Below are 24128 nucleotides of genomic sequence, written 5' to 3'. Positions count from 1 at the left end.
TCATTTGTAATTTTATCCTTCTCCCTGCACCAAGTAAGCTATGCCCTTGTAACAGAATAGAAAAGACAAAGGGAAAAAGCAACAACTGCATTAACAATTAAATAATTTGTATAATTATTTAATATAATCATTTATACATCATGATTTATAATCATTAATACATAATATACATTAACTATTAATCTTATAAAACATGACTTTCAGAAGAAAAATGGAGAAGAGAAGGTTTTAAGGACCAAGACAGAATGTATGAATTGGGGGAAGAAAGTCACAAGCAAAACAAATTAAGCTTGGGAGAATGAATCATGAGGAGGGTTTAAAAAGAAAATGTAAGAACCATTGATAGGTCCAAGCTGGATGAAGAGAAAGAACAGAGGAATTGGGAGCAAAATACTTCAATTACAGATTACTAGTGCTGATCACATTTCACTTCTTTTACACCTTCATCTTTTTTTTTGGTCAGATTTTACTTTCAGCCAACAAGCATTTATTTTCTCTTCCTTGCCCTCTCCCTCAAACTCCTTCCGCTTACCTCAGTTCCTGAGAGACCTGGTAATAAACATATTTAGTCAAAACAAATTCCTTCATTGGCTGTGTCTAAACATTTCTTTATCTTGTGTTTTATTGACTGTCAGGAGGAAAGTAGGTTGTTTTGTTGTTGTTTGTCTGTAGTTGTTGGTCATTGCACTGATCAAAGTTAAGTCTCAAAGTTGTTTGACTTTACAGCGTTCTTATTGTATAAAAGCTGATTAGATTACAGAGAGAAATAGACAACAAAGCTGTAATATTTGGAGACTTCAAAGCATCCATTTTAAACCTTGATAAATCTAAGAAGATGGATAAGGAACTGAATAGAACCTTAGGAAAGTCATAATGATTGCTGAATGGGGATCTAAAGGAGTATACATATTTCTCACATGTATAGCACTGTTACAAAAACCTACCAGGTTCTGGGTCATTAAAAATTTCATAAACAGATGCAGAAAAGCAGAAATATTAAGTACATTCTTCATTGACCTCAATCTAATAAAAATTATAATCAGTAAAGAACCTTTGAAGAAAGGACTGAAACTTAAAGACTAAATAATTTAATCCTAAAGAATTATGTACTAAAGGACTAAATAATCCTAATTTTTAAAGGGAAATTATACTTTTAAGTAATTTCCTCAACAATAATTTCATCAACTTTCATCATTGAACAGCTCAGTGAATTGAATATACAACTGAGAAAACCTAAACAAGCAACAAACAAAACCACATCTAAATATAAAAAAAGAAATTCTGAAAATCAAAGCAATGAACAGAATTGAAAAATAATTGAATTAACAAGTAAAACTAGTAACTGTAAAACAAAAAACCAAAAAAGACAAACCATCAACTAATTGATTTAAAAAAAAACCAAATTGCCAGTATAAACATGAATACGAATTCACAACAGATGAAGATGAAATAAGCAAAGTCGTTAGAAGTTCTTTTGCTTGATTATATGTTAACAAAATTGATAAATGAAGTGTTTAAGTATTTACAAAATTATAAAATACCCAGATTAAACTCTATCTCTTGTTTTACTAAACATTCTAGTTTTAAAGATGAAATTGAACAATCCCCAAAGGAACTTTTGAAGAAAAACTTAGATGGATTTACAAAGTGAATTATCTCAAAACAATCCAAAACAATTAAATCCAATGTTACATAATTGTTTGCCAAAAGAAAACAAATGTGGAAAGAAGGAATTCTATCAAATTCTAATGAGATAGATATGGTCCTGATAGCAGAGGCAGGGAAAGAAAGAAACTGTAGACTATCTCTAATGAACTTTCAGCAAAAATATTGAATATAATATTGACATAAGGATTATAGCAATATTTTTAAAACATTATTCACTAAGACTGGTTTGGATGTATAGTAGGGATGCAAGGTTGTTTTAATATTAAGAAAATGAGAAACATAAAACCATATTGATAACAAAACAACAAAAACCATGTAATTACATCTATAAATGTAGAGGAACTTGGCAAAATATAATATCTACTTATTTTTAAAACAGTAAAAAGCAATTTTTAATATGATAAATAGTATCTAAAACTGAAAAGGTAGCATTATCTCTAGGGGAAAAACACAAGGTCTTTCCAGTTTTTTCAGAGATAAAGCAAGGATGTCCATTGTCACCCCTGTTAACATAAGTTAGAAGTGGTACCTATAGCAAAAAGACAAGGCAAAAAAAATTGTGAGAAGAAGCATAGGACAAGAGGAAGCAAAATTACCACGTTTTTACAGATGACATGATGGTTTGCCCTAGAGATTCAACAAAAAATTACTTCAGCAAAGTACAAGATATAAAACAAACCCACAAAAATCATCAGGCCTTCTGTATTTGATCATCAAAATTCATCAGGAAGAGGTAGAAAAAAATTCCATTCAAAGTAACTATGGAATATATAAAAATATTTTGGAGTCCACCTTCTGAGACACATGTAAGGGATTATATGGATACAAACATAAAATACTCTTTACTGAAATGAAGGAAGAAGTAAATGATTGGAGAGAAAATATTTGCTCATAGTTGGATTATTATAATATAATAAAAATAAGAATATACCAAAATCCACCATTGCATTTAGTGCCGTACCAGTCAGACCGTCAGAGTTCTGTTTTGTACTTCAGAGAACTAGACCAGGGAACAACAAACTGGCCTGAGGGAAGACGCATCTGGACAAACAAATTACCATCCACTTTTTCTGTTGTAGCAAAGAAATGGAGGTAAGGAGGGCATCAGGAATGAAGGGAAGGCTGACAAAATTATGGTATCTAAAGGTAACGGAATATTCATGACTAGAACATTTTGGAAAACAGCTTTGAAAACCTTGAGCTTTTTGACCGGTCATGACACCAGAAGACGAATGATGAGTTGTGCTTCCCACCTTTTGTCAGGGAAGTGGATGGGATGGAATTGCAGAATGCAACATATGTTTTTAGACATATTGAGTTGTTTCAGTTGTGTCCAACTCTTCATAACCGCATTTGGGGTTTTCTTGGCAGGGATACTGAAGTAGTTTACCATTTCCTTCTGTAGGTCATTTGACAGATGGGGAAACTGAGGGAAATAGGGTGAAGTGACTTGCTTAGGGTCACACAGCTAGTAAGTATCTGAGGCTGGATTTGAACTCAGGAGGAAGAGTTTTTTTGGTGGAAGGTAGAGAATAATTGGGGTTAAGTGACTTGCCCAAGGTCACACAGCTAGTTTTTTGTGTTGCTCGTCTGAGGCCAGATTTGAACTCGGGTCCTCCTGATTCCAGGGTCGATGTACTATTCACTGCGCCACCTAGCCACCCCAAGTCTTCTTGCCTCTAGGCCTGGCGCTCTATCCACCATGCCACCTAGCTGCCCTTACCTATGTCTAAAGACACTTATATTTAGGTTCCTGTCTACCTGGGTGAAGTGCTGTGGTGTCTTCTGGGGGTGTTATCCTCTATACCAGGAAGATCCTTGAGTGAGTGACAGAACGGATGTCACGGGAAGCTATGGCACCTCACACGCCCCTAATCTGTTTTGGCGAGAGGGAGGTGTGGTGTAGCCGGTTCCCAGGTCACCTTCTGTACCTGGGTCTGGATCTTGTCTGACCCACAGTTGCAGGGCGGAAGACCAGGTTCTGACTGGGGAGTTAGTTTGTTGCTTCTCAATCTTTTCTCCCCACCCCCTCTCTCCTTCCCTTCCCGCCAACCCCTGACGCTGAGTGGGGCTGTCAGATTTCTGTTTGCTTAGTAAACACTCTACTTTCTCAGTCTGGTGTGATCTGAGCTCCTGGTCTTTAGCAAGAAGCTTCCAGGGCCCACTTAGTGGGACTCATAGTTCTAACCCCTCTCACTTTTCTGCTTTACCTGAAGAAGCTTTTGTTCTCACTCTTCCCCCACCCCCTTTCTCTGTAGCCATGTCTTCCAGCCCAGCCCCTAGAAACTGGGAGCCCAGGGTTTCTCCCAGACAGTGTAGCCTCGTGCTTGGAATGCTGGACTCGGAGTCAGGTAGACCTGGGTTCTAGTAGTACCTTTGCCGCTGATCACCTGTGTGACCCTAGGCATGATGGGTTCTTTCTCAGAATTGATTCACTCTTTTATAAGGGATAATAACAGCACTTAATCTCCAGGGGTTGTTTTGAGGATCGAATGTGATTGTTTCTGCTAAGGGCTTTGCCCACTTTCAAAGTCTGTATCATTGTAAGCTGCTCTGATCACCTTCTCTGCCCAGGCTTTTCCTTAGCTGGGTTTATGTTCCCTACAGGGCTGCATTAGAAGTAGTGGTGAGCAGCCCATTTGAAAGCTTAGGGGATCAGATCAGGTTTTGCTTTTCCTCAAAGGCCCCACATCCTTCAAGGTCCTGTTTTTAAAGAATTCCTTAATATTTTCCTAAGGGATATCTAGGGTTCTCATAGTGACTTGTAGTTATCTAGGGCACCTCAGTATAATTTCCCTTAAATCAAGCCTGCACTTGTCAACATACTCAGTCTTCTGGACCTTTCTAAGGAGTCAAGGAAATAGAGTGAAAACAGTGACTTTGGGCAAGTCATTTGACATTTTTAGGCCTCTGCTTCCTCACCTGTAAAAGAATGGGTTTCTAAAGTTTTAACTATTCTCTAAGTATAATATGGGAACTACAGGTGGTTTTGTGTCTGATTGGTATAAGCTTATTTTTTGGTAGCTTAGAATTGCAGATGGAGGTGAAAGGAAGCTTTGAGGTCATGTAGAACAGCTTTCTCATTTTATTTTTCTCCCCACTTTAATAGTATTTTATTTATTACATGTATAGTTTTCAACATTCACTTTTATGAGATTTTGCGTTCCAAAATTTTTTTTCTCCCTCCTTCTCGTCCCTCCCCTCTCCCCAAGATGGCGAGCAATCTGATAGGGGCCATACATGTACAATCATATTAAACGTATTTCCACATTAGTCTTCTGCTGAAAGAAGAATCAGAACAAAAGGGAAAGACCACAACAGATTTATCCTTTTAAAGAAAAGGCCGGTGAAGTCCTGAATGCCTCAGTGATTTGCTCAAGGTTGGGGTAGTGAATGTGACCGAGAAAAGGTGTCAACCCATATTCTTTGACCTTTAATCCTTTTCTGCTTCTGTTACAGTTTTATCATTGCCCTTCAAAGTTAGCTCGCTTTATTATTTTTTGGTTCTTTCTTATTCACTGGACTCATTTTACTTGGTGTATGTGAAATAAAAAAGAAAAGGAAAGGTTTGGTGGGGGCGGGGGGAGGTTGTCAAATCAAGTCTTAAGTGAACGGTGACTTGTATACTTAGGACCTCGTCTGCGTGAGCACTTTGATGACCTGTTGCCATGGGTGGAAGGGATTTTTGCTAGGATTCTTTATAGAACGCTGGCTTCTTTGATGCGCTGTCCAGTGAGAGACTCGTGGGGAAATTGTGTTCTTTATGTGCTGATTGGGTCCTGCAAATCTTCATCATACAGGGTCCCGTCTTCATCCATGTTCTAACCTCTGCTATATGATTTCCTTCTCACTTTTCCAGTTTTCTTTACTCCCTTTTGATTACTCTACAGCCTTCTAATGACACTTTTCTTTTTTCTGTTCCTCCTCCATGACTCTCTTATCTCTTGACTCCATGCTTTTGGCCATTGGCTGTTCCCCTTGTCTGGAATGCTCTGTCTCCTCACTTCCACCCCCCTGGCTTCCTGAAAGATTGAACTCAAATTCCACCATCTGCAGGAGCTGTAGTCCTCTCTTCCCCAATGGCGATTACTTTCTGTCTACTATGTAAATATCTTGGGTGCAGTAATTATTTGCATGATGTCTCATCCATTATAACGTGAGCTTCTTGATGTTAGGGGCCATGTTTTTGCCCTTCTTTGTGTCTTCAGCATTTAGCATAGTGCCTGGCACTATAGTAAATACGCAATCTTTATTGATGGGTTGATTGATTGAATAAATACTTGTTGACTGACTTCCCTTGCAGAGGAGGTAAAACTAAACCCTACATGCTATGAACTACCCCTGTTGAACATCTGAAACTTCCTCTAGCTCTTGAGATACTATCTTGGAGTTAGGGACTAAGGTTCTTGAAGTTTACTAAACAGAAATGGCTTCTCTTCTAGTGAGTGCCTGTTTATTGACCCTGGCCTTAAAGCATCTGTTTAGTCTGAGGCTGTCTCTGACCTTCCTGTGTTTTTTTTTCCTTTAGGCAAAACCCATTTACGGTGGCTGGCTGCTTCTTGCTCCAGAAGGGACTGATTTCGATAATCCTGTGCACAGGTCTCGGGTAAGGAAAACATTCTTGTTCTTTTTCTTTGCATATTAAAGTTCATTCTTGGGAAATGGCTCCTTAAGTTTAGCTTGGTAGACTAGAAAAGTGAGGGAGGATTTTGAGGTTTGTGAATAAGAGTAGAATAACAGCCTTAGAAGAAATCTGGTTAGGTAAAACACCCCATTATAGGGCTTCTTAGAACTTCTCAGAAAGGGTTTCTCTTAGGATAGGACCTTTAAGAAAAAGGGCCACTGGGCAGCCTTCTACTTGTCTTCTGGACTAATCTGACCCAGAGAAAAATTATGAAAGTGTATCAAGCCCTAATTTTCTTCCCGACCTGCCACTTAAAAAAATAGTTCCCTGAAATTTTAGAAACAGGTCCATAAACATCTGCTTCCCTCATGTGCTCCCCAAGCTACTTGTTGATGTCATGACATCAGAGTGGTCTTTTCACAATGTCATGGGTGCTCTAAGCGTAGTCAAGCATGACAAGGAAAAATAGCAGAGGAGGAACTGAGAAAACATGTGGCCCAGCCAGTGCTTTGTTCTTTCCTCAGGAAACCTTTTTGGAGCTGACACCATCACACAGATCTTTTGTTTTTCATGTGTTTTTGCCTCCTTTTGACACTGCCTGTTTACCCTTGAGAATTGTTCCTGTCCCCTGTCCTTCCTCTTGGGCAATCTTTCTTGGCCTTTTCTGTTCACTTCCTATGACTTACCTTTCCAATCCTGAATTGGAGGCTGTCTTTTCAGTGGTGTCTTCTAGCCCTTGGGACTCTGAATGTCCTTTCATGTTTTGAAATTTTCTAGAAATTATATCCTCTCTCGACAAAGACCATTAGAAATGAGGGGAAAGTAACAAAGTTAATATAATCCAGTGCCTTTGGGCTTTTATCTGTAAAACTACTACCTCCTAAAAGTGACTCCAGAATTTATGTTACATGTGTCTGCGTTTTGGGAAATGTCCCAGGGCCAAGAAGGACTTTTCTGGCCCTCTCCTACTGAAGATGGCCCTGAAGCGCTGATTCATCTGTCATGTGGCCTAGTGATCTGGAACTTGAAGATGGTGAACTTGAAGATCTGTATCCAGCTGTTTTCCAGCATATGATGAGGGTTGTATAGTTGGTATTTTTTTGTTTTTAAAAAAAACCAGCTTGTCATAGCTATAGAATGTTAGAGCTGGAAGAGATTTTGGAAGTCATCCAGACCCACCCTTTCATTTTACGGAGGAGGAAACTGAGGCCTGGAAAGGGGAAAAACTGTTCAGGGCCCCATCTAAATGTCAGGTTCTTAGCTGTGGAGAATGTAAGCCCTCTAAAAGGAAGGACTGCTTTATTTTTGAGTATCCTTCCTGCCTAGGATAGTGACTGGCGGACAGACATAGTAAATGCTTGTTGAATTGAATTAGCCTTTCTCCTTATAAGCCCCAGGGACCCCTTAATTTTGTAGCTTGTAACATTTGACCTTGTTGTCTGTCCAGGACTGGTGGAGGTAGAGAAGATTCTTTTTCTGGGGCCAAAACTCCATTGATAATCGGTCACTTTCTGATCCTTTGGGCAGAGGAATACCACTGTTTAGGTTTACTCTTTGATATTTTGGTCATTCCAGCCTCACTGCGTGCCATAATCTTCCTTCTTCTTCTGTCCAACCTCCCCACCCCAGCTCTGGTCCTTTCTTCCTGTTCCCTGCTTGAGATCTCCCATGGGAACTTAATTTTGATGATAGTTCAGTGGAGAATCCCTTCTCAGCTACTTCTCAGGCTACAGTGTCTTTAGAGTGGTGCACAGTTTACTTGGCATCTTTGTATGATGAGTAAGTCCGATGAGAAATTTAGGCTCCTTGGAAAGACCAAGCTTCTTTTATGGAAAGCATGATGGAGAGTGAGAGGTCTTCTCCCCCTGGGTCTGTGTCATAATTCCAGATGTGTTTAATAGGTGCTAGTATTTTCTCTGCTTTCTACTCAGTGAAAAAATCATATGTGGCAGGCCAGGCTGAGATTGACATTGGTACAGATTTCCCCATTTCTGTTGAGTATTTCATTCTTCCAGTTTACCCAGGTTCATGAACTAGGATAAGACTCAGGTTAGAGTCTGAATTGACCCTCCTTATCCCTCACTTCACCTGTCCAGTTACCAAGTCTTATCTAATTCTCCTTCCACAATACTTCTTATATATGTCCCCCTTTCTCCACTTACATGGTTTAACCACAAGTGTTGAGCGGTTTTCAGCTTTTTTTCCTGGACTTCTAAAATGGCAGTTTATCTCCTTGCCTCCCATCCAATTTGGGAATGGGACTAGGCAGGTAGTGCATTCCAGGAAAGGAAAAAAAGCTTGGGAATACATGGAGTAAAAAAAATGTAGTTATCAAATTCATGGATGGGGCATAAAGTTTTTAAGGGGGATTATTAAGAAATAAGACTGAAAAATAATAAGAAACCAGATAGTGGAGGGCCTGAAATGCCAGTCTGAGGCAATACCTCTGATGTCTCCTCTCCAATCTATCCATCATTCAGTTGCTAAAGCAATTTTCCTGAGACACATAGCTGACCAAGTCACTTCACTGCTCAAAAGCCTCTATGGCTCCCTATTGCCTCTGTGATAAAATAGGATCTCCTCTATCTGGCATTTGAGGCCCTTAACCATCTGGTTCCTTACTTCTTTTTCTGACTATTTTTTACTATTCATTTTGTAATAATCTCCTTTACAAACTTTATGCCCATCCAAGAATTTGATATCTCCATGTACAGTAAGATTTTTCCCTTTCCTGGAATGCACTCCTTCCTCAACTCCATTTCCAGAACTCTTCTTCAAAAGTCCATTATTTCCTAATCCCTCCAGCTGCTAGTGAACTTTCAGTTCTCTGTTTGTATTGAGGGCAGGGATTGTGTCATTTTTGTCTTTGTAATTCCACCACAGCACCTTGCACATAGTAGGTAGTTAAAATTTGTTGAATTGAATTATTGGTGTCCATTTAAGGAGAGAGTAGAGGCAGTTGATAGCTAACATCTCAGAATTACACTGTGACCGACTGGCAAAGGAAAGATCCATCTTTGGGGCTGGCTTAGCCAGGGATCCCCTCCAGCATTGGTTCATAGGACAAAATGAACTTTCATTTAATTTCTCTGCCTGATGTTGGGTGGTCTGATCTTAGGGCCCAAGACTCCAAGCTCAGAACCTTCCTAATCACCCACTCTCTGGCCTCTTTCTAGAAATGGCAGCGGAGATTTTTCATCCTTTATGAACATGGACTTCTGCGCTATGCTTTGGATGAAATGGTAAGCAGCCTCTTTTTTCTTTCCTTTAAAAAAAAAAAAAAAGCTTCCCCCTCTCCTTACTGATGGGCCTGTACCTTTGGATTGTTGTTCATGGGTGCTCTTTGGTTGCTGGGAACAGCTTATGGCATTGGTAGGAATAGTTCCTGGGTTTAACGTGGGCTTTGGTTGGAGGTGTCTCATTCAGAGAACATGAGACTGAGAACAAAGTCCAAGACAAAACCTCTTATGTCTTAAGTGCTGATAAGCTTCTAGGTTCAACCAGAATCCGTCCAGGTAGAGAAGAGTTTACTTCATTGGGATCTAGATGAGTCTTCTTTGGAGTTTGGCTTGTAGCTTTGAGCTATGAGTAATTAGCTCATAAAAGAAGCTGATGGCTTTCCCAGGAGCCCTGAATTTATTGCACGTTCATTGTTCAGGTCATACTTTGGTCTGAATGGGGATTAGTGTCTTCTCCATCATTAATACTTTTTTTTCTTACATCATTAGTTCTTTTTTCCTTAAGATTTTTTAGACCTTACTGAACTAAGAGAAAGTCAGTGTGTGTGGGGACTTTGGAGGTGGGAGAGGGCTGTTGGTCAGTGTGTCCCTAGTTATACTGATATGATTGCTCTGCCAGTGACAGTTCCCTTTCTTCTCCAATATTGCCTCACTGTCTACCTGTTTTCTTTTTTTTGGGATACCGGTTTTCTTTAGGGAACTGGGCCAGTAGATGCTGTTGTTATATACTGCCCATCCCTACCCCTACCCCCCCATCAGGCCTCTTTTGGTAATGGTTGTGGGGAAAAAAACCCAACAACCCATAAACCTTTGATGTAAGTGTATCGGGACATAATTGTCTGGTGAGAAATGACATGGATGAGGATTTCAGAAAAACTTGAGATTTGTATGGACTGATGTAGTGAAACAAGCAGAAATGAGGGAACAGTATTCACAGTGATTATAACACATAAGTGAAAAGACCAGCTTCTTTTTTACTGAAGTAATTTTCAAAGCAGGAGGGTCCTGAAGAACAGATAGTGAAATGTATTTGAGAGGGGCAGAATGTTGCGTAAGTTATCCATCAAATGTGGTCACTGTCTGAGAGGCGGTTGCTTAATTGTTGGTCTTTGTCACAAGGGAGAGTTAGAGTCTTATTTTTCCCTTAGAAGTAAATGAGACTTAAAGACCAGAGGCATCAATAAAACATGTTTTTTTGTTGTTTTTTTTTAAATCAGGTCCCCTTCCCCTAGAACACTTAGGTTGAGCAGAATTGTTCCTTTCTCTCTTCGCTCCCCCCACTCCACCCCAGACTTTATTCTGTTGGCCTGGGCTGCTTCCCTTTCGGCTCAAAGCCTGGCCTTTGGGAAGGGTTTGAGGCTGAGTTCTTCTCTTTCTCTTGTCTGTGTGGAAGGAGAAAAAAGGGGGACAAATGGAAGGAGTGTAGTGTTTAATCCAAGAAGTTCATTAAGAATTTATTAGTACTTCCTGTGTACCCAGGCAGCGTGGTAATGGCTGCAGAAGACATAGCGAGAATTAAACAGTCCTTGCCTTCAAGGAGCTTATTTTTTGGGGGAGGCAAAATCTAACCGTGTATAAGATAGGCAGAAAGCTTGCCTAGCTAAAGTTCCTTGTTTAGCACCCTAGATATAAAATTATAGAGTGGGGCATAAACTTTAAAGATCACTTGGCACAACCCTATCATTTAAAAAAGTTCAATGTCCTTTTTATATCACGTCTTTAAAAATAAACAACCAGATTGTTTTAAAAAAGCAGAATCCTTTCTGCATTGTGGGGTCAGTGGTTCAGTACCCCGTGATCTGGAAAATCTTCTTAACTTTTTTTGGCCCTTCCTTTGTACTAGAGAGGAATTCTTTATCATTGTGGTATTCAAAGATAAAATATATTGATATTGTATACTACTCTAAATATATTTTATGCATTTTTGAGTTTCTAAGTGTTTTTCTGTTGTTTTCTGGTCTTCTGTGGCTTCTGCAAATCCTCCCCTGTCCTTCCCCCCACCCAAAAATTCTCATTTAATTTCTTATGTCGACCTGTGATATATTGAGACTGGGATAGGGAAAGTTGCGATGTGGAAAAGGTAACCATATTTGATTTTTTCCCCAGTTACACGTAGAGAAAATTTTAAACATTTGTTTAAAAAAAATTACCTTAAGTATTTACCTTTTTACTTCCCCTTCCATCCACACCTCCCATGGAACATAATAGGAAAAAAATTAAGCAAATCCAAAGAATCCCTCAATCACCTCTGACCGTGTATATAGCGTTCCTCACCCATAGGTCCCAGCTCTATAATGAAAATATATTTTATTATCTATTCTTCTGGGCCAAGATTGATCTTTACAACTACAACCCCCTCCTTCTTCAACTTAGAGCAATAGATTTCAAAATGTAGACCAGGGGCTGCTGATGAGTCTGTAAGGATTTTCCAGCTTCCTTCTGTTCTCTGTGCATTTTGAAAGGATATTTCAGTGACCCTCCTCCTTCCATTACCATAGCAACACTCTTCCGATTGATCCCAATTTAGTAGTATTTAGAGTAGAATTGCGTGTTCATTCCACTCGTGGAAACCTTGAATGAGTTGCGTTTTGCCCTTGGCTCATCATGTTTATAACATGACAGTTACTCTGCTGATGCTGTTCAGTGTTTAATATCTCTTCATTGGCTGCTAATTTCCACTAATGTCATTCTTCCCAAGTGCCTGCTGAGTGTTCCCAGTGGCAGTCAGGAGCCTGGTGGGGAGGGCATTGAGGATGCCCATTGAAAAAAAAAACCAACAAAGCAAAAACAAGTATGAGAATCATTGGTTTAGGAAGGAGGGCAGTGAGAGAGGGAATAGGCTCAAGTTAGAACAGGATTTATGTTGTAGTTAAGGAACCTGGAAACAAATGCTTTGGTTCCTTATCCCTCTGGTAAAGAGGAATCTGAGCCTGGCAGACCCTTGGCTCTCATGTGTGTCCTGCTGATATTTCTTTGGAGTGTGGTGGCCCAACCTCCTAAACTGCTTTGAGATTTCCTTTTGCCTAACCAGGGCTGGCCCTTAGCTTCAAGTCAGCCCCAGTTTCATCATTCTAGAAAGGGTCAGGGAGGATCTTTAGAGCCATTTCTTTGTATGGATATGTACTATTACCAACAAAGGTGTTTACTACCCTTCTTAAAGATGACAGATTCCCTTGGAAACCTGTTATTTCAGTTAGGAAGGCTTTCCCTAAGTCTGTCCTAAATCCATGAAAATGGCTTATTCCCCTGTCTTTGCTCTTTCCGTGTCTGATGTTCACTTTTCTCTCTTGGGCTCAATTGCCTGATCATAGGGCGGGGAGCTGCTCCCAAATGCGTTTGTGATGCCGGGCACGTAGCAGCACAGCCCAAGAACCTTGTTTCTGGAGTTGAACCCAAGTCTCCTGAATAATTGAGAGTGCTCAGCAAGGAGCACTGACACCCTGTGATCAATTTTTAGTCTCCCAGCAACCTGGCAGATTGCTGGGATGTTATTTCATGTCAAACCAGGATGAGGAAGAGACTCTGTGCCAGCCACGTGGGCAAAGAAGAGGAGCCCCTAGAACTACGCGTGGCCAAACAGGAGAGAAAAGAGGGCACATTGAGGCCAGCTCATGCTGTGGAGTTTAATTTAAAACAACAACCACCACAACAACAAACCTTGTTGATTGGAGGCCATTCCTTGGCTCTTGACCTTTTCTAGGAGTTGAAGAGGCTAATCTGGTGAGGGTGCTAGGGGCATGAAAGAGAGTGAGTGGATTGTTCCCCTTCCCTCCTCTCTCCCTCCTCACCACAGTTCCCTGGTTGTCTCTGGGGATGTCCATTTAATTATAGTTTTTTGTGATTACGTCTGATACCGTGAAGATGACCTCTAAAATATTAATATGGTCTACTAGCTTTGTGTTCAGATCATTGTTTAGGGCTAGAAAGAGATATGGTTTATATTCCATCTAAAAAAGGGGTTGGTTTTCTGGGGTTGTGCCTTGAAAACTGCAAACAGTTTGACGAAGGAGAGATGAGACTAAAATGGTTGCAGATCTTAGGAGGAAGAGGAATGTGGGGGGTGGGTTGTTTGTTTTTAGGTGATTGGGGTTAAGTGACTTGCCTAGGGTCACACAGCTAGTAACTGTCTGAGGTCAGATTTGAACTCAGGTCCTCCTGCCTCCAGGGCTGGTGTTCTATCCACTATGCTGCCTAGCTGCCATGGAATGTGTTCTGCAAAAGCCACAGAGTGAACTAGAATAGAGCCCAGTTTATCACTGTCTCCTCTGAATTTGTGTAGGTATGTCAGTAAGTGTGTATGAGGCAAGAGAGAAGTATAGGAAATGAAGAAAATTGGACAATATTTTATTGTTGTTGGGAATTGTGGCAGGTGGTTGGAGGGAGACATCAATTCAGGCTTGACATTAGGGCAAATGATCTCCCACTTGGAAGTTTAACAGATTGGCCAATCAGCAAATACTGATACTCATGTTTTAAGCACAGGTTGGGCCATAGCTCCTCACTGTAAGGCCCTTTGCAACTCTGGGATTTTGTGAGTGCTGTCTTGTATAAGGCACCTTGCCTGAGAGCAATTCATATCAATGAGAGTATAATCCAATGCTAGTGAGTTGATAGGTGCCAAGTGAGATGGGCACAGGCATACATCAGAGATATTGCAGGTTCTGTTTCAGACGACTGCGGTAAAGCAAGTCACACAAGTATTTTGGTTTCCCAGGGCATATAAAAGTTACATTTACACCATACTTAATGTATTAAGTATGCAGTAGTCTTATGTCTAAAAAAATGTACATACCTTAATTTAATAATGCTTCATTGCTTAAAAATACCATCCTCTGAGCCTTTGGCGAGTTGCAATCTTTTTGCTGGTGGAGGGTCTTGCCTCAGTGTTGATGGCCAACAACTGATCTCAGGGTGGTAGTCGCTGAAGATTGGGGTGGCTGTGACAATTTCTTAAAATAAGACAACAGTGCAGTTTGCCCATTGATTGAGTCTTCCTTTCACTCGAGCATTTAGAGGCCATTGTAGGGTTGTTAATTGGCCTAATTTCAATATTGTTTTGTCTCAGGAAATAGAGAGGCCTGAGGAGAGGGAGAGAGACAGAAAAGGCCAATTGGTGGAGCAGTCAGAACAGGCATAACATTTATTGGTTAAGCTGACTGTGTTATGGGTGCAGTTCATGGCTCCCCAAAGCCATGACGATAGTAACCTCAAAGATCACCAAAACAGGTATAATAATAATGAAAAAGATGGACATACTGTGAGGATTTTGTGTGTACATTTGTGAGCACATGCTGTTGGAAAAAAGATGGCAATAGACGTGGTCCATTAAGGGTTGCCACAAGCCTTCAGTTTGTGAGAAGCACAGTATCTGCCATGCACAATAAAGCGAGATATGCCTGTACAATTAAACACCGTAGTAGTACTGAGGGATAGAAGCCAGTCATGATTGTGGAAGCTGCATTCATTTGGTTTGGACTTGGGGACTTTCCATTCAAATCCCAACTATTCTGTTTACTACTTTTTTAGGTAAATCACTTCTTCCCAGGCCTCAGTTTCCTAATTTGTAAAATGAAAGGTTTGGATTAAGCGATCTCAGGATCTCTTGTATTTCAAAATACGAGGATATTATGAGATCAAAGGAGAGGATTGGGAGCCCTCCACCATGTTGATCATTCCCTTGTAAACTGTGAAAGATTCTGGGCTTTTCAATATTTATCTTTTTAAAAAATTTAATTGTTTTATTTGAACTTAGCAGTCTTCCCCCAGGAGCATTTTGTATGCAAAGAGAATTACTTGTGAAACTGAATTTCCATTTCATACTGTTTACTTTTTTAAAAAGTATATAATAAATTCAACACATATTTAAGCTGTCTGACTTCTCTGTGTCCTTCTGTTCTCTTTTAAAATTGTTTTGATGTCCCTCTTCTTTTTTCTCCTTTTTTTTTGTATTACCTTAGCAACCTCTCTCTCAGTTTAAAACAGGGGGAAAAAAGCATAATTGTTAACAAGCATAATTAAGCAAAATGCATCCATGCAGTGACCGCCACTGGAGGTGGGTAAAATGCTTCGTCATAGGTCCTGTGGGAATATGGTTGCTCATTTTGTTGAATTCCTAAGTCTTTCAAAATCATTCATTTTAAATGTGTTGTTATAGAATACATTGTTCTCTTGGTTCTGCTCACTTCACTTTGTATCAGCTCACACTTCCCAGAATTCTCTGAAATTGTCTCTGTCATTTCTTATACTACAGTAAGTAATATTCATATACCTGCAATTTGTTCAACCATTTCCTGGTTAATGGTCACCCCTTAATTTCAATTTCTTTTTTTTTTTTAATACTTTAATTTTTGCTTTGGAATTAGGAAGTTTATTTTGTTCGGGACTATTCCCTCCCTAGTAAGTCTCTCTCACAGCCTCACCTAAAGATTTTCCACAAGGACTATATGGATACTTAGAAGAAATGAAGCAAGGGATTAAAGAATGAAATAAACATTCTAGAGGCAAGAAGTGGAAGGAGAGCCAAAAGGGGTAAACCTTACCCGAGTAAGAGACTCCGAAAGAAATCAAGCGGCTGAAAAAGAAAATGGAAGTGTCTCTGTTATGGGTCCTCTCTGTGCTTTCCCTCCCTCTCCTCTCTTCCTAAACTTTCTCATTTTGTGGCCTCACAACTTGTCACAGGTTTAATTATTTCTCCTCAGATGACTCAGAGATCTATATACCTTCTGATTCTCTCTCCTAAACTCTATTCCCACATCATTAACTACCTACTGGATATTTTGAAGTAGATGTCTTGTAGGTGTCTAAAGTATAGCATGTCCAAAAGTGTAGAGAGAGAAGAAAAGAGATCAAGGCCCATAATAAGGATCTGGGGTAAACCCACAGTGTAGGGGTGTGATCTGGATAAAGATCCAGTGAGGGAAACTGAGGAAAAGTCAGACACATAGGAGAACCAGAACAGAGTGGTATCCTTATCCCCCAGAAAGAAGAGGGGATGGTTACTAGTTTCACAGGCTACAGAGAGATCCACAATTGAGGAAAAGCCATTAAATGTGGTAATGAAGAGATCATTGGTACCTTTGGAAAGAACAGTTTCAGTTGAATGATAAGATTGAAAGTGATATTTACAGAGAATTAAGAGGAAAGGAAGTGCTGTCACAGATATGATGGCTTTCTCTAGGAGTTTGAGAAAAGTCAGTTACCCACTGAATCTTTCCATTTCATTTTTTTTGAAACAACATCTCTCATATCCATTCTCTTTTTCCTCCCCACAGGTCGTCACCCTAGTACAGGTGCTTGTTCCTCATCTTGACTATTATAACATTTTCCTATTTGATCTCCTTATCTCTGTTCTTCTGCATAGCTGCCAAAGTTTGGCCATGGCACCCTCTACCCAGGACTCTGTATGTAGAATTAACTACAAATGCCTCTGTAGGACATTTAAAGGTCTTCATGGCTTAGCTTCTTCCTGCTTTTCCCAGTCTTTTTTTACCCGTTACTCCCACCCACCCACTCAGCGATCCAGCCATACTGGCCTGATTTCTGTTCCTTGACTGAATGCTCTGCTTCTGAACCTTTGCCTCTGGGAATCCCTGGTTCCCCTCAAGAGTCATCTCAAGGTCCACCTTCCACATGAGCCTTCAACTTCTGGTGCCCTCTATTCCCAGACTGGCATTATGAATGAATAACATTTTGTAAGTATTTCACCTGTACCTCTTGCGTTTGGTTAGAATGCAAGCTCCTTGAGGGCAGGGATGATTTCACTTTTGTCTTTGTTTCCCTAGCATTTAGCATAATGCCTGCCCCATTGTAGGAGCTGAGCAAATGATTCTTGATTGATGTACATGAATACATTTCTGTTAGAATTTAGTGTTAATATACTCATACCTATGAACTGCAGTATGGCAGATTACACTGTGGAAGGCCTTATTAGTGCTATCCAGTCTCGTTGGCAAATGACCCTGATGTAAATGGATTACTTGGCTGCTTCTGAAGAGGCATGCTAGCCGTTCATTGTGCAGTTCATTCCACAGGAATAAACTGGCGTGTTCCAGAACAAGCAGTGATAGGTATTTTCTTTTCAAGGCATCCCTCTGACCCTATCAACTTTGGAAACATTCTTTCCCCCTAAACTGGCTGCTTCTTTGTTCCCACACATGTACCTTGTAACCTATGGGTGTAAGAAGGAAGCTGTTTCCTCTAAAAACAGGAAAGATTTCCCAGATTGGAAAGAAAATTAAATTGCGTTTAGTCCAGCCTTAGTAATTAGTAGGAACCTGAGAAATTCGGTGAGCTGATAGTTATTTTGGCTAAGTGGGTTAGTGAGCTCAAGGACCCAAAAGATCCAACTCCCTATCTCCTTCTCTGTACACTAGCTTTGTAAAATGGTAATATTTTTATTATTTTGGGACTGGTATAGATTTAGGGCAGATTGTAGGTAATAGGCAGTGTGTCATAGTGAATCAGATACTGAATTCAGAGTCAGAAAGACCTGGGTTTGTATCCCTTCTCAGACTTTAGTGATATAACTTGGGGTAGTTGCCTGACATCATTAAGCCTCAGTTTTCCCCCTTTAAAATGGGGCTAATAATAGTGTCTGCCCCACAAAGTTGTATATACATACTATATATATGTCAGTGGTTATTATTTTTAGGTAGACAGCTTCACCAAAAAGAGGTTCTGAATTTGGGAATGAACTAGAACCTTTGGGGCCCCAGTGCTGAAGCAGGGGAGTAGAAGGCAAGTTTCTTCAGCTGAGACTTTGAAGACCTCATATTCCCCATTGGATGTGGCCTTGTGAACTGGGTTTGTAGGGCAGCCTGGCTCCTCCCATTCTCATTTCACAAGCGCTTTCCCTCATGGGAGAGACAGAGAGAACAGTTTCCCTGATGTTCCTAAACTGTGTCAGCTCTGGGACGGTCTGACCCTGTCCCATCTGGAAAACCTGTGAGAAGCACTTTGAGCAGGGAGTTCTTGATCCTGGGGGTTGGAGGGGAGATGGAAGAAGGAGATTTGTAACTGTTGCAGCAGATTATGTTATCAGAGAGCTAGGAGCCAGGACAAGCTGATCTTTCACTTTGGGTATTTGTCTTTCCCCTCCCCAGCTAAGCCCTTGACTGCAAGGTCAGATAATGTTTGTAGGGTTTTTAGAGAGAGAACGGATGAGCTGTTTACATGTTGAAGGTCTCTACAGGAACTTCTCTTCTAGATGGATATTGTGGGAAAGGGGGGTGTTACAGTTGCTGAATACAGTAGTCCAGTGGATGGCGTTCATGGGTTTGACACACCCAGCAAGCCTTTTCTACTATGAGCTTCCTGACCTGCTTCATGGAGAGGACAGTTAGGAAAACAAAGCATTAATCTAGAACTATGCTACTAAATGTGTGGTATTGGGTCGGTCACTTCATTTCTCTCCAGATCTTACTCTCCATTTTTTTTTTAAAGCAATTGGGGTTAAGTAACTTGCTCAAGGTTACACGGCCAGTTATTTCTGGGTGTGGTGGTAAGTGTCTGAGCCCAGATTTGATCCCAGGTCATCCCGACACTGGGGCCCGTGCTCCCACTCACTGTGCTACCTAGCCGCCCCTTGTTCTCCATTTTTAATGAGTGAGTTTGAGCAAGTGGTCTTTAAGATTCAGGGATTCTAAGAGTCTACAGTTATCCCTTCCACATCAACACTTTCTCCATAGTGGTTTTGATATATTACGAGTTGGCATAAGAAATTGAATGTGAATTTTTTGGGAGTTTTGCAGAAGCTGCAGATGGCTTGTGAAGGCCAGCAGATGACATTGAAATAGTTTAGAAACTCAGAAATGCATAAAGTATGTGTATAACATTGTATGATATCAACATATTTTATCTCGTAATACTGTAGTAATTTAGATTTCTCTGGTATGAAGGGAGGGCCAAAAAATTTTATGCAGATTTCCCAAATAGTGGGGGCTCCCTTCCCCCAACCCCACGATGTGGAAGAGATAACTGTAATTCAGCCAACACTTACTAAAAACTTGCTATCTGTGAAGTACTCTGCTAAGTCCCTGGGGTTATAGACAAAACCAAGACCATGGTTCCTGCCTGTAAGGAGCTTATTTTCTACTTGGAGTTAGTTATGTGTGTGAGTAGAATATAGATGTATGTAAATACTAAAGAAAATGTAAAGTATGTACCATAGATAGAGTGTCAAGTATTTTCAAGAAGTTAAGAACAATAATAACTTGGGGATGGGGGAGTCAGTAAGTACTTCATTTAGGAGATAAGAACTCAGCTGTGCTGCGAAGAAAGCTCAGAAATCCTTGGGAGAGTTAGAAATGAAGAGGCGGTTTCATTTCTGGTCTGGGGGACCACTTGTGTAAGACAGGACTTCTGTAGAGAAAGTAGAAGAGAATTTCTCAAGGCTTTTTTTTTTTAAAGCAGAGAACTTCCAGAAGACTCATAAAAACTGGACTGTCCCATTGCTCAGTAGACCAACCAGCCCTTACTGCCCTTTGACCTTCTGAACTTATCACTTGCCTGGTGAATCATAGTTGAATTTACAATTGTTTTCTCACTATGGTGATCCTGACCAGGGCTTATAAAGCGTTGGTTAGTGGTAGCATCAACGTTTATCTTATCCAGTCCCCTTGTCTTAAAGCAGAGGAAACTGAGACCTAGAAGGATGAATTGACTTACCTAAGGTCACACGCCTAGTAAGTAGGAGAGCTCTACCCTCAGCCCTCTGTCTCAAGTCTAGTGATGCTTCCTTCTCTCTAAGCTTTGTCTTCGTGTTCTCTCTTATTAAGAGTTCTTAACCTTTTTGGGTACTTCTTTGGTAGTTTGGTGAAGACTATGGGACTCCTTCTTAGAATAATGTTTTCAGTTGCATAAAATTAAATACGTAAGATTATTAAGGAAACCAGTTACATCAAAATGCAGTTAGGTAAGAACCCTGATGTATTATAATATATAGGCCATGCACAGAAGACATTGAGGCAGAATTGGACAGGAAGAGTCCAAGCATTGCCTCTGATGCTTAATTACACATTAGGGCTCAATTTTCTTCATCTGTGACATGAAGATGGTAATATTTGTACTGCTGGTGTTTGGCAAAGAAAGTTCTTTGTAGTTCTTCAGGGGGTGTTTGTGTTTGAGAAATTATTAATATCATCGCTGTTCTCATTCAGCATTGCTAGCATTTATTTTGTGGAAGCAAAAGGGAAAGAAACCGGTTGTGACTTGGACCATCCTAGAGCTTATCCAACCTGGCTTGTTGTTAGGTTTAAAATGAATGAAATTCCTTCTTTGTTGTTCAGTCATGTCCAGCTTTTCATGACCCAGTTTAGGGTTTGGTTTTGTTTTGTTTTTGGCACGGATACTGGAATAATATGCCATTTCCTTCTCCCACTCATTTTACAGATGAGGAACAAAGCAGACAGAGTTAAGTGACTTGCTCAGGGTAACATAGGCAGTAAGTGTCTGAGACTGGGTTTGAACTCATGAAGATTAGTCTTCCTGATTCCAAGCCCAGTGCTCTATCCATTTCGCCACCTACTTGCCCCTCCTTTACTTTCCCCTAAACAATCATTTCGAGACACCTCTCCTTGAACCTCCCTTTGTCCTCTGCCCACACAAACCCAGCGATGCCTACATTAACACTTTCCCCATTATGCTACGAAATTACACATATGACATGATAGACAACACCCAGCACTCAAAGGATGCCAGAAATATAATGATATGAGCTCGCTCACGGGAAGCACCTGGTGCCCAAGTAACTTTGGACCTTAGGAAGAGGACATAGAACTGTTTGGATCAGGCTGGAGCAGTTTGCCCATCTGTTTACAAACCTTGCTTTCTCCTTTCACCTCTCCTTTTTCTCTGAACATTGCTCGTGTTAAATGTCTGTTTCTCCAGATATTTATTCAGGTGCAAGGAGAGGCCATCATTAGCCACTCAGGTAGCATTTGACTTGATGGAGAAAAAGATGTTTTGATGTCTTACTTACATCAAATCTTTGAGTCTTCAGTGTGCTGATTAAAAAAAAATCCTATCTTTCTGTCTCACTTGGCATTGTGATCTTGGAAAGTCTGGCACATGGCAGATTTGCCCCTGAGGCTGGAGTCAGTGACCGATGGACCGCTTGGATCTGGTTCTATGGAGAGAGAAGAACATGGGATTGTGGCATAAAATAACTTTTCTATCTGAAAGAAAGCAGAAAAAACTGAGGTAATCCCGCCTCTGTATTATCCTTTGCATTTGCCTAATTCATTCCTCAAGCCAGTGTTGTATTAGAAAATAACCTTTGCTATGGGAGATTAAAAAAAAAAAAGCTTAATGCCAAGTATCTGGGCATAGATTGTGGTCAAGAAATGGTGGCTGCTGAAGCAAGATAGGTGTATGAGGGGAAGCTGGATAGAGCAGATCCTAACTGGGTTGTGGGCAGGGGTGATTTCTCCACAGGGCCTAGTTATGATGGAATGAGAGAGGCTAGGAGAGAAGAACCTTAGCATACCTCTAAGATACTTTCCTATCCTATGTAGAGTAAGAAGTCATTGCTTCTGAAGACCTTGAATCTAGTCTTGATATTAATCCCATGTGAAAAGTCGCTGTTAGGCTTGGCCAGGCCTCTAGTGAAATATTTGTGTTCACTGTAGACTTGCCAGGACCTGGAGACACTGAAGGTATATTCTGGATCAGGTGGGCAGGCAGGCAAGGTATTGTGGGTCTGAGCTCTGCAAGAGAAACCTAGATAGAATTTTATCTTTGTAGCTCTAACTAGGACTAATGGAATTCTGTTTACTTTCCTCCTTTCCTTCCCCATGGTCTTATCCTTTACTTTTTCTGGCTGTAAAAGGAAAATTGGCCTAGTTTCTCTTTCTGGCTAAGTATAGTGTAAGGAGGACCAGATTGGGAATCAGGAGACCTGGGTTCTAGTCTTAACTTTGATATTAATGGCTGACATCACCTTGGCAAAATACTATGTTCTACTACTTTGGGCCTCGTCTGTAAAATGGGAAGATTGAATTAGACTATTCCTAAGGTCCTTTCCAGTTCTAAGAGTCCTGGTAGAACTTTTAGAGAGCTTGCCTTTTCTTTTCTACAAGAATGTACTGTCACCAGTAAAAATTTATCCAGGTCAGAGAATGCTTTCCAGTATATGTACTACCCTTCTCCTTACACTGTACCCCCATTGACTAGAGAAGAGGAGTTGAAGTCAACCCCAGAGATAGTGTTGTCCAGTTTTACAGATGAGAAAACTGAAATTCAGAAGAGTGAAGTCATTTAAGATCATCTTTGTTTGAGGTACATACTTTCACTCTTTCTCATATATTTTCTGAAGCCTCTCAAAGCACTTTTTGGTGGAAATCTGTTTCAAGGCCCTTGTTTCAAGTTACATTTTTCCCCTGTTCATTTGCTACTGTTTTTATTGTCACAAGGTAATGGATGGAAGTTGTATGATCCTGGGGTGGTGTAGGTAACAGCAGTGATGAAGGGGAGTGGGGGAAAGAGGGTTGGTGGGAGTTGAGAAAGGAACAGACCAAGGATTTGAACCCAGGTCCTTCGACTCTCAAGATCACATACTGTCTCAGACTGCCTCCCATGCCTTTGAGATGAGTGTGTGGGAGGATGTGGGCATGAGGTGAACTTGAGGAATACGTTTTCAGAAGAATTTATTTTCTATATTGTCTTTCTGTGTTTCTCTTTAGATGCCAAATAGAGGTGGTATGGAAGAACTGAAGACATAGGAAAGGGAAACTTTTTAGGGGGTAGGGGCAGGGGGTAGGAGGTCCAGAGAGGATGGCCTGTCAGCTTAGTCGAGGGGCATTCTCTGAAGGTCTTTTCCCTTGATCCCTGTGGAGGCAGCCTATTTTGCTGGCATCTGTTACCCACATGGAGGAAAAGTAAGCGGAACTTGGGATCATTACCCTGAAGAATTACTGTGGGTTCTTTCCCTCCCTCTCCATTTTAGCCATAACTACAATCTGGCCCTAACCAGGATTATAATTCAATTTATCTGTTATTTCTTTAATGTTGTATAAAGTAAACTAATCAGGCCTGCAAGTCAGCTTTCTCTTCCAAACTGTTTCCTTTCTCTTAAATTTGAATTTGAATCGTGCCTCTGGTAGTCACTGCCTGTATGACATAAAATGAGTTATTTTCCTCTTTAGGCCTTAGTTTCCTCATCTGTAAAATGAGTGCATTGGATTAGATAATACTAGCTGACATTGATTGAGCATTTTGAAGTTTGTGAAGCACTTTTCACATACACTATCTTATTTGAAGGTCATAAAAAGCTTGTGAGGTTGATGCTGAAACGCTTTGTTTTTCATCCTGCCATTGCAGAAACAGGTACTGAAAGAGATTAAGAGACCTGGATGGTCTCATAGCTAGGAGGTATGATTTCATGCCTGCTCGTCCTGGTTTTTAATTTAATAGTTTGTCTCCTTTGCCATGTGACCTTTCAATCCCATCATGGGACACAAAGACAAAGGGGCTTGGGGTAGGGATATCTTCTCATATCTCTTTCCAGCCATGCTTGTTATTTATAATTTTTTTTTTTTTGCTTTTTGGAGGGCGATTGGGGTTAAGTAACTTGCCCAAGGTTACACGGCTAGTTTTTTTTG

The 24128-nt window shown here is 40.5% G+C and overlaps 1 protein-coding gene across 6 annotated transcripts in view; it reads left to right on the top strand.

Annotated features, from left to right (window-relative positions):
• MPRIP (myosin phosphatase Rho interacting protein) overlaps window positions 1–24128 on the top strand; it is a 237508-nt gene that overhangs the window by 40138 nt on the left and 173242 nt on the right. For all 6 annotated transcript variants that reach the window (XM_069087914.1, XM_069087915.1, XM_069087913.1 and 3 more), the window contains exons 2-3: window positions 6197–6274; window positions 9469–9534. In XM_069087914.1, the coding sequence (XP_068944015.1) occupies window positions 6197–6274; window positions 9469–9534 (144 nt within the window). The remainder of the gene's footprint in view (window positions 1–6196; window positions 6275–9468; window positions 9535–24128) is intronic.

This window comes from Petaurus breviceps, unplaced genomic scaffold, assembly GCF_028583685.1.
Source record: "Petaurus breviceps papuanus isolate PSGF00001 unplaced genomic scaffold, PetGlider_PUasm1.0 183, whole genome shotgun sequence".
NCBI lineage: Eukaryota > Metazoa > Chordata > Mammalia > Diprotodontia > Petauridae > Petaurus > Petaurus breviceps.
The sequence above is the reverse complement of the archived record's forward strand: the minus strand, read 5'-3'. Positions and strand labels throughout refer to the sequence as shown.